General features: G+C 39.5%; 1 protein-coding gene across 1 annotated transcript; it reads left to right on the top strand.

Moving 5' to 3' along the window:
• Window positions 1-270: 270 nt before the first annotated feature.
• Window positions 271-2436, top strand: LOC109198750 (uncharacterized; the record flags this gene model as incomplete). Its single annotated transcript, XM_019354097.2, has 5 exons — window positions 271-393; window positions 686-727; window positions 808-991; window positions 1231-1295; window positions 1467-2436. Coding segments are annotated over 5 exons (816 nt in total), but the record flags the coding sequence as incomplete, so codon positions are not given.
• Between the last annotated feature and the right edge of the window lie 8820 nt (window positions 2437-11256).

The following is an 11256-nucleotide window of genomic DNA, read 5'->3' on the forward strand; positions in this document are numbered from 1 at the left end:
TAAATACAAGTTACTATTTTGCCATGCTTAAGCATGCTAATTTAAAATCGTTTTTCAGGCACCTCCCCACCAAAGCTGTTAGAGAACAGTACGCGCTAGGGTAGTGACATTGTTCCCATCCCTGAAAGACCCATACTCCAAGAAAGGCTATGTATAGTCACTGTTATTGCACTTTGTTTACATAATTTTCATGCTGTGCATCATTGTGTGCGTTGATTTGTTCTGAAAATTTTCAGATTGACAACACATTTTTGAATGTATTTACTTTAGGAACACTTCTATGATGCTGCAAGCAGCACTGGATATTTCTTGGCGTCTGAAAACGATAACAGAGAAAGACTAGACGAGGATCTGCACCACCAAGTAGCTCCACTGGCTTTGCTCAAGAAGGAGGTAAGAAAATTAAGTGTCCACAAACTAGATAATGTTCTCATTTACATTATATACTATTTGTTTTCATTTACCTATCTGCTCAGCACCCATGCTTTTATGTTTGTGTGTTTTCTTCAGGGGGCCCAAATTCCCAAAGGCCCATTAATGTCGACATGCAGCTTGATGGAGATGCTTGCCAGGAGGCCATCTCTTTGCTGAACCATACATCCGACACTTCCTTGATTTTCCAGAAGATGAGAGAGACCTTTCAGCATCGTCAGAAGCTCATCAATGATCCTGACAAAAGTCTTGATATCTGTCTATCTTCCCAAGATTCTTGGATACAAAAGGATTGGTGAGAATATTCAGTGGAATTTTTAATATCACTTTAAATTTCAAGATGAATGTGGCAGTAGTAGATTTTCTTTCTTAAAGGTGAATCAAGACTTCACTCTCCTGTTTGATGATGAGATATCTACCAGGCTGCTTCAGAAATGGGATCCAATCTTTAGGTATCAAATCATCAAAGAGGCCAAGCAGCTCACCTCAACAGTAGAGTTGCGTCAATTGGTGCAGTCAGCAGAGAGTCTACCAGGAAGTGATCTTGATGAGGCAGCAAGTGAGTTTGTTAAATATGATTTGCTATAAGCAGTTAAGTTCAATAGCATCAGGATTCTATTAATAAATACCAATTCATTCACCTGTTAGCTTTGCTTCATCAGTTTTCTTTAGCTGTTAGTTTAAGTTTATGACAGCACATTTCAACTTTCTTAGGAAGTGCTTTTCTAGTTCTCCTTAAAATTGCCCAAGACATGGCCTCCCTGTTGTTACTGTTACATCTCCTTCTGCCACCTCCAGGAGGACCAAAGTATCAAAAAATCAGCGCCTCTGATGCTGTTGAGAGACTTGTAGTCTTTCATAAGGTAATTTAATATTTATAGTTTTTATCATAAGTTGTCATGTCACTGGTTAAGAGGTGAATGAAACAAATTACAGTTGAGCTTACAAAGGAGGTTTACATACTCATTTCTGTGATGCTATTATCTCTGACTTGCTCCTGTGTCTAATGCTCAGTATCTTTGTCTCAACTCCAGTCTTGCTGCAGTTTGGAAGAGCATCTCCAGAATCAGCAGAGTCAGCAGCCATACCTCCTGGCTGTTGGGCGCCAGAAGAGGAAGGTCGACAGCTTCTATGTTGCCATAGACAAGCGTCTCATCCCCTGCCAGGCCAGCCGCTCCCTTGGGGCATTTGATGAGCTTTTTAAAGCTCATTTTGTGTTCAGTGTGTCTTATGATGCTGCACTTGTGAATTTCTACACATTTCTGCAGACAACAGTATACAATATTGATATGGGGAAAATGAAGGAGTCCCCAAGAGTTCGTGACCTGAGAGCCAAAATCCTTAACCAGGAAATTCTTCTCACAACCCAAGTAAAAATCATTAAAATGCTGACATGTGTTTGTGTAAGAGAGCTTATCCCAGCAGTCAGCAGCTGATTTCACATTTAAGAGGTGAACATGGTTATTATCCTGGACCTAAGTTTAAGTTATTTTGTTGGCAGCCAGGCTGCAGGCTTCAGTTCCAAACTTATGCAGGCTTTAGGAAGCACCTCAGTAGTTTTCACAGCAATGTTGACCAAAATGATCGAACTTCAGCCATTGCTTGTTTTTCTAATGACACAGTTTCACCTGCTTTGGAGGACCAGTTTAATTCCTCAAATCTTCCTCACAGTTCTCCCAGTGTTCTTCCAGAGTCTAGTTCTTCCAGTGTTCCAGTGAGCATTGATTCAGTACTTACAAGGGATTCATCCAAAGAAATGTGTGCATCCATTGTGGCCAAACTGCAGGGTAGTGGCCTTTCTAACAGTTTAGTATCCTCACTTGTAGGCGATTTGGAGGAATTAACAAGTGAGCTTCGCTCAGAAGCAAAGCAGGCCATTCTTTCTGCGTTACCCACAAAGGACTCCAGCATATCTTTAATAAATAAATGAATGCTTTGAAAATTTTGAAAACCCTTTCACCAATCTGAACACAGAATGGAAACGAAATAAATACTTCAATCTAAAATGGGAGTTGTAGAACCTAGAGAAATAACACTTGGAGTGAGGTATGACATCAGGCGAAATCAGAAGTCTGGTACTTATGATCAAGTACCTGTGAAGGATACTTTTATATATGTACCTATTTTGGAGTCTTTGAAGTTCATGTTTAGAAATCCAGAGATTTGTGTTTTCCTGCAGAGAGAGTGTAGCTCAGAGCCTGATGCTTATCATGACTTTTGTGATGGAAGTTACTTTAAAACTCACCCTTTGTTTTCAGCCAAAAGGCATGCATTACAAATTCAGCTATACTATGATGATTTTGAAACAGCCAATCCTCTTGGCTCTAAACGCGGAATTCACAAAATTGGCTGTATTTATTTTGTTATAAGAAACTTGCCCCCAAAATTTAATTCCATTTTGATGAACATTCATTTAGTGTCACTTTTCCACACACCAGATCTGCAAAAGTATGGTTTTGATGTTATACTGGAACCACTGATAAATGATGTCAAAAAACTGGAAAGCCAAGGGCTAAGTCTTCCATTTTCTGATGAGCAGGTATATGGCACAATATCACAGATCACTGGAGATAACCTAGGGATGCACTCAATTCTTGGTTTTAATGAGTCGTTCAGTAGCCGTCATTTCTGTCGCCTTTGTTTGATTGAGAAGAATGATTGTCAAATGGTGTACAGTGAGGATGATCCTAAAATTATTCCTCGTGGGAAAGATTTGTTTGACATACGTTGCCAGTCTCTTCGGGAAAATCCTAAATTGAAGTCACTGTATGGGTTGAAAAGAAATTCTGCACTCAATTCATTGCAGTATTACCATATTTGCAATAACTACTCATTTGATATAATGCATGACCTTCTTGAAGGTGTGGCTCAGTATGAGGTCAAATTGCTTTTTGAGTATCTTACGCAACACTTCATATCAGAACAGAACTTGCTTTCTAGGATTTATGGTTTTGACTATGGATTTTTATGCGTCAAGAAGATATCGTACATACATGAGTTTCAAAAACAAACATGTTCTGTTGACAACTTCTGACACATTTAAAAGGACATCTTCTTCTTCCCGAGGCCAGATCCTTCCCGGTAATCTTCTAACTCTGCTTATCCCCTAGAACAAACTGTCTCTTTTGCAAACATAATCTTACAGCTACAAGGCTTTGCAAACTATTATTTGAATATTTGAACTACTGCCTAAACATGAGTCCAACGACTGTTTGTGTGTGCATGTGTGTCTCGACCTCAGCATCCACTCTGTCTGTAAGGACAGAGGCCAACTCTTCATGTGTGCCATAACCTAACTGAGACCATATATGTAATATGTTGAATAAATGTTCTAATCAAATGCCACTACTTAAAGTTTAACAAAATATATGACTGAATAAAAGCTCATAAAGAATAACATGATATAAGTGTTTTGTAAGCGTGTGCAGCCTTCTATGCTCTACGTCACTTCACTCAATAGATCAGCCAGACATCCCGCTGACTGTAGCTTTTAACCCTTACTGACTTGAGCACAACTCTATAATAAGCACCAAACTGTAATATGTATAAAGATGATCACGGTTACACCTGCAATGAAAGATTATATGATTATACTAACCCCTGTGAATAGAAGATTAACATGAGGTTATAACAATCACTGTAATATAAACTTTAATGTAATGTCAATAGCTTCAATAAACGCTTCAATGCAATGCTTATTAAATGATTCTGATGCAATGATAAAATAACAGTAAAATATCTCTTCTCAGGGGTTAGAATTTTACAGGTAAGAACTGCTCAGTGGTATGTGATAAACTGTAAATGTAAAGCTTACAGGTCAGTCCTCATGTTTTTAAATCAGATTTTGAGTCTGTACATGGCACATTATGCATTTGCATGTTGTAAAATGTGCTGCAAAACAAACTGAGGTAAACTAACTGGTTTACTGTGATGGATTTAAAGTGCGTGTGACTGGTGCGCAGTGGCTGTGGTGCTCAGGTCAGAGTTCAGTTACAAAAAGGGTAACAGAGATGAATTTAAAGTTAAGGTGATGGTGCTTAGATTCATTCACAGACTGAAACCTTCACACCAACTTTATCCTGTGTCTCTTAGTTTTAGACTAGTTGTTTAGTCTATTTTGATGTTTTAAACCATATCACAGGGTTTTTACTTCACCATTTACGGGGTTTTAACAAGCAAACAAAAGACATATCGTGATGTTTGAAAATGTTTTGGAAATATTCTTTAAAGATTAGATGTAAAATACTCAGAGGATAAATTCAATTGGTTTATTAGTTTATTACATAAGTTGAAAAAAAAGTTAAACAAGTAAATAAAGAAACAACGTAAAAGAAAGTAAACAAAACAAATCGGTAAATAAAGGAAAACGGTAATAAGAAGGGGAAAAGAGAAAACCCCAACAATCCCCTCTGAGCAAGCACTAGGCGACAGTGGAGAAGAAAAACTGCCTTTAAACGGGCAGAAACTTCTGGCAGAACCAGGCTCAGGAGGGCAGTCAACTGCCGGACTGGTTGGGGGTCAGGGTGAAAAAAGAAAAAAGATGAAGGAGAGAGGGAAGAAGTGTTAGGAGAGAAAGGGAGAAGGGGAGAGGAGAGGTGAAAATTAAGATGGAACAGAGGTGGAGGGAGACGAGGTGACATCAGCAGTAGAAAAAATAGAAAAAGTAGAAAAAGCAGGAGTGTCCCTCCTCCAGAAGAAGCGGAAACGTTTTTTCTTCTTTTCCATGAGCTTTTCCACGAGCACTTTTTTCTCTGGATGAGGTTTCAACTGATCGGTTGTTCCTTCAACTTCCTTCAGCTTCTGCATCTTTGCTCCATTTCTTTTAATAGATTGCACTTGTCTGTATTTTGCTGTGTTTTTCCTTGTGGATCTTTTTTAACTGCTCATTTCTTCTTGTGATTTCTTGAAGCTACGCTGCAGGTCTTCATTATTTTCTTGTTGCTGCTTTTGCGCAAGCATTCAGCGTTTTCGCGCTTCAAGTTGTCCGAGTTCACAACATGTCATAATGACCTCTGAGTGTTTTGTCGCCATTTCATTGATCCTACGCTGCATCTTGAACGTAGTTTTTCTTCCTGTTGCTCTTTCTCTCGAAGAAGCTCTTATTTTTGCACTCTGTTTCATCCAGCCTGACTTTCAGCACTTCGTATTTTTCCTTTATGCCTTGAGTTGGTCCTGCATTTGTGTGACCTCTTCCTTTTCTGTCCGAGGATTTGTGCATTTTGTTCCATAGCTTCATCAAGCCTTCCTTGGAGCGCCTGATTCTTTTGCTCCATGTTTTGGATCCCTTTGCATCTCCCCAATAGTAGCGTTCGTGCGTTGAAGCTGGCAGACGTTTCTTTTAATTCAGCACTCTTTGTCTGTTTTCCTTCATCAGGAACAAATCTTCTGTCGTGCTTCACCAAACTTTCCTGTCCAGGCCTCACTAATATTTTTGTGTAAGGCTGGCGTTGCTGTTGTTTTTCCAGCTCTTGATTCGTGCTTCCAATTGTCTGCACTTCTCCTCCAGTTGAAGCTTCTCTTCTCATTTGTTTAATTTTTGCATGTAGGTCGGAGTTTTCCTGTAATGTCCTTTGGACTGATGAGGCACTAATGATCGTGTCATATCAGTCATCCCTCTTGAGCGAGTGGCCGCCCAGACTCGAAGTAGAGGCAGCAAGATTTTTTATTTTTTGTTGGCGTTTTCGTCGATCATTTTGATGCTGTGCACAGTGACTCTGAAGAGGTTTACAAATACTTTCAAATATATCTCTGGTCGAACGTTTGAAGCTGCGAACAAACTGACTAAACTTGCTGCTCCTGACCCCTATTTAAGGAAACACTTCCAAGGATCAAGGCATGCTGTCCTTGTGACATCATCACTCTTTATGAATCAGATTGTTCACATGACATTTTAGATGGGATGGTTTTTTTTTAAACTGTTTTCAATTTAACCTCTGTGGTCCAGGGTATAATTTGCATATACCCTGGACCTGAAGTTCATTGAAACTCCCACTGAGTTTAAATCTGGGACTCTCGGCCATTTGACCTTAGAACTGAAGAAGCTTCTCGGATGAGAGGTGAAACGTCTTCAAGCACTTAAAGAAGTCCAGACGCTTTTTCTTTGCAAACTCCTTTGACTACGATGACCTGGATGACTGAGAACCTTCACAGACAAACTCTGAAGAGAGTTATTATCTTGGTGGGCCCCTGGGCTTCTGCCCAGGTAACTGTGGATCATTAATAGTTTGCTCTGCCGGGCGATTTTCCATGTGCTTCTGCAGGTTACACCGTGGTGGATGCCTGCCGTGTTGCTGCTTGGAGTATTTTCACAACGGTAAGTATTCAAACTTATATAAATTCACGGTATTCTATCGGTGCAGTGAGGTTTTCTTGATGTTTCTTGGTGTTCGGTTGCTGAAACGACTTTAATAGAGGAGGAGATTGTCGAAAATTCTATTTAGCCTTCAATGCTAATGTTAATGTTGCAGTCTTTTACTCGTGAGTGACGGTAGACACTGCAGTGGTAGCTCCGCGCCACGTTCAGCTTTTCCCTGTTCACACAGCACGTCTTTCTCCACGCCAGTTCATGAGCGTTTTTGCTCCTCTGTTTATTCAGAGCAATTTTTTTCACAATTGATAAGTAATAACATCCCAAAATATTGAAGAGAGCTTGTTTTAATCACTCCTGCTTTTACTTTGACATCGTTCATCGTTGACTTGTCTCTAATCTGTCTCTCTCTCTGTTCACTCTCTTCTCCCTTTGAGAACCCGCCCCAAACATAGTCAGTTAGGCTGTCCCCTCCTTTGCGATGTGTTTATTTTCTCTCTATTGTCTCTTTTCATACACGAATCTGATCGCATTTGTCAATCGCAGTATTTTATTTTGGAGAATAGCTTTTATCTTCAAATTGCTGGAAACAAATTTCCACGTGTGGACTAATAAGGTTATCTTATCTTATCTTATCTTATCTTATTGTCTTGTGTGTCTTGGTGTAACTTCCTGCGGAACATGCGTGGCCCACGCAAAAATAGACCAGATACCGAACATCGCTTCGTAGCATCCGTGTCTGGTGTAAACTACACCATAGATTAACATGTATTTTGTATTGTGTTGTGTATCAATTGGACTCCTGCATGGACAGACACAGGTTTATTGATACATTAAATGTTATTGCAGTGAAATTCAAACGCATGGTCAGTACTATCACATGTACGGTATATGTCAGTTTTAATCATTTTTGCTTGAATTGCTTAAATGTCAAATACTTACTAGTATGTCATTTTTGTTATTATTTTGTCTCAGTAAAATGCTGGTCAGGTTCGATACTGCCAACAGCAGAGTATGTGAAGTTGGAAGAGGTTGATGGGCGGTTTGAGTTTATGCAGTTTCATGAAAAAGGTTTGTTTATATCTTACCTATTTTAGTTGGGGGGGACAGATTTTTTGTGGGCGTTTCGCCAAGTCTCTTGAATCATACAGTGGTGTTCACTTTAGTGATGTGAGGCAAGAAGTTTACTTAAAAGGTGCACTCAGATATATCTTATCTTTTCCAGTCATCGAGAGATTTTGCCTGCCACTGATGCAAAAGTGTGTACAAGATGCAACAGGGACAGAGTTGATGAAGTGTTTTCAGTGACCTTATCAGCAGGCACTGTGGTCCTAACAGTTTCTCAAGTGATGGTGAGAATTTAAAGGGCAACTCAACACCAGAACGGGGAAGGGCCGTGTGGCTGCTGGTTGTTCCAAATAATCAGGACCACAATTTGCCAATCAGCTGTTTGACATTGAGATCAGTTAATTTAATGAGTCAGGTCTGCAGTGTGATGTTGCTTTGTTAGTTAAAAATCTGCAGCCAGATTTTTTTCTACACTTACAGAATGTTGTTTTTTCCTTTTAGAATTTTCTGATTGCTCCTTGTCTTCTGCATCTGATTGTTCTGACTCAAGCTTCAGCTCAAATGCAAGTAACAACTTACTTCTAGATGAGGGTCCCAGGAGAAAACAAGAGTTGAGGGTACTGTTGATGCAGCATCTGCTAAAAAGGTTGTGACAAACTCATTCTCATATTTTTCTACTTCATTATTTTAATATGTAGAAAAGCTATTCCTCACTTTTTGCATCTTTTTTTCTCAAGTTAATTGAAGGTGTACTTGGAACCAATTCAGGTGGTGAAGAGGTTCTCCAGGAATATCACCAACACAAACTCTACAGATGCTACCAGAAGAAAATGGTCATTATATGGCTCACATGATTGATTGCCATGGGTATTGTGTTCTATTTGTGCATTTTTTTTTTTTTTTTTTTTTAAATACAAGTTACTATTTTGCCATTGCTTAAGCATGCTATTTAAATCGTTTTTCAGGCACCTCCCCACCAAAGCTGTTAGAAACAGTACGCGCTAGGGGTAGTGACATTGTTCCCATCCCTGAAAGACCCATACTCCAAGAAAGGCTATGTATAGTCACTGTTATTGCACTTTGTTTACATAATTTTCATGCTGTGCATCATTGGGATTTGTGTCTGAAAATTTTCAGATTGACAACACATTATTTTTGAATGTATTTACATTTTAGGAACACTTCTATGATGCTGCAAGCAGCACTGGATACATTTCTTGGCGTCTGAAAACGATACAGAGAAAGACTAGACGAGGATCTGCACCACCAAGTAGCTCCACTGGCTTTGCTCAAGAAGGAGGTAAGAAATTAAGTGTCCACAAACTAGATAATGTTCTCATTTACATTATATACTATTTTGTTTTCATTTACCTATCTGCTCAGCACCCATGCTTTTATGTTTGTGTGTTTTTCTTCAGGGGGCCCAAATTCCCAAAGGCCCATTAATGTCGACATGCAGCTTGATGGAGATGCTTGCCAGGAGGCCATCTCTTTGCTGAACCATACATCCGACACTTCCTTGATTTTCCAGAAGATGAGAGAGACCTTTCAGCATCGTCAGAAGCTCATCAATGATCCTGACAAAAGTCTTGATATCCTGTCTATCTTCCCAAGATTCTTGGATACAAAAGGATTGGTGAGAATATTCAGTGGAATTTTTAATATCACTTTAAATTTCAAGATGAATGTGGCAGTAGTAGATTTTCTTTCTTAAAGGTGAATCAAGACTTCACTCTCCTGTTTGATGATGAGATATCTACCAGGCTGCTTCAGAAATGGGATCCAATCTTTAGGTATCAATCATCAAAGAGGCCAAGCAGCTCACCTCAACAGTAGAGTTGCGTCAATTGGTGCAGTCAGCAGAGGTCTACCAGGAAGTGATCTTGATGAGGCAGCAGTGGTTTGTTAATATGATTTGCTATAGCAGTTAAAGTTCAATAGCATCAGGATTCATTAATAATACCAATTCATTCACTGTTAGCTTTGCTTCATCGTTTTCTTTAGCTGTTAGTTTAATGTTTATGACAGCATTTAACTTTTTAGGAAGTGCTTTTCTAGTTCTCCTTAAATTGCCAAGACATGGCCTCCTGTTGTTACTGTTACATCTCCTTCTGCCCTCCAGGGACCAAAGTATCAAAAATCAGCGCCTCTGATGTGTTGAGGATTGTAGTCTTTCATAAGGTAATTAATATTTATAGTTTTTATCATAAGTTGTCATGTCACTGGTTAAGAGGTGAATGAACAAATTACAGTGAGCTTACAAAGGAGGTTTACATACTCATTTCTGTGATGCTATTATCTCTGACTTGCTCTGTGTCTATGCTCAGTATCTTTGTCTCAACTCCGTCTTGCTGCAGTTTGGAAGAGCATCTCCAGAATCAGCAGAGTCAGCAGCATACTCCTGGCTGTTGGGCGCCAGAAGAGGAAGGTCGACAGCTTTATTTGCCATAGACAAGCGTCTCATCCCCTGCCAGGCCAGCCGCTCCTTGGCATTTGATGAGCTTTTTAAAGCTCTTTTGTGTTCAGTGTGTCTTATGATGCTGCACTTGTGAATTTCTACACATTTCTGCAGACAACAGTATACAATATTGATATGGGGAAAATGAAGGAGTCCCAAGAGTTCGTGACCTGAGAGCCAAAATCCTTAACCAGGAAATTCTTCTCACAACCCAAGTAAAAATCATTAAAATGCTGACATGTGTTTTGTGTAAGAGAGCTTATCCCAGCAGTCAGCAGCTGATTTCACATTTAAGAGGTGAACATGGTTATTATCCTGGACCTAAGTTTAAGTTATTTTGTTGGCAGCCAGGCTGCAGGCTTCAGTTCCAAACTTATGCAGGCTTTAGGAAGCACCTCAGTAGTTTTCACAGCAATGTTGACCAAAATGATCGAACTTCAGCCATTGCTTGTTTTTCTAATGACACAGTTTCACCTGCTTTGGAGGACCAGTTTAATTCCTCAAATCTTCCTCACAGTTCTCCCAGTGTTCTTCCAGAGTCTAGTTCTTCCAGTGTTCCAGTGAGCATTGATTCAGTACTTACAAGGGATTCATCCAAAGAAATGTGTGCATCCATTGTGGCCAAACTGCAGGGTAGTGGCCTTTCTAACAGTTTAGTATCCTCACTTGTAGGCGATTTGGAGGAATTAACAAGTGAGCTTCGCTCAGAAGCAAAGCAGGCCATTCTTTCTGCGTTACCCACAAAGGACTCCAGCATATCTTTAATAAATAAATGAATGCTTTGAAAATTTTGAAAACCCTTTCACCAATCTGAACACAGAATGGAAACGAAATAAATACTTCAATCTAAAATGGGGAGTTGTAGAACCTAGAGAAATAACACTTGGAGTGAGGTATGACATCAGGCGAAATCAGAAGTCTGGTACTTATGATCAAGTACCTGTGAAGGATACTTTTATATATGTACCTATTTTGGAGTCTTTGAAGTTCA

This window comes from Oreochromis niloticus, unplaced genomic scaffold (assembly GCF_001858045.2).
Source record: "Oreochromis niloticus isolate F11D_XX unplaced genomic scaffold, O_niloticus_UMD_NMBU tig00000170_pilon, whole genome shotgun sequence".
Classification (NCBI taxonomy): Eukaryota; Metazoa; Chordata; class Actinopteri; order Cichliformes; family Cichlidae; genus Oreochromis; species Oreochromis niloticus.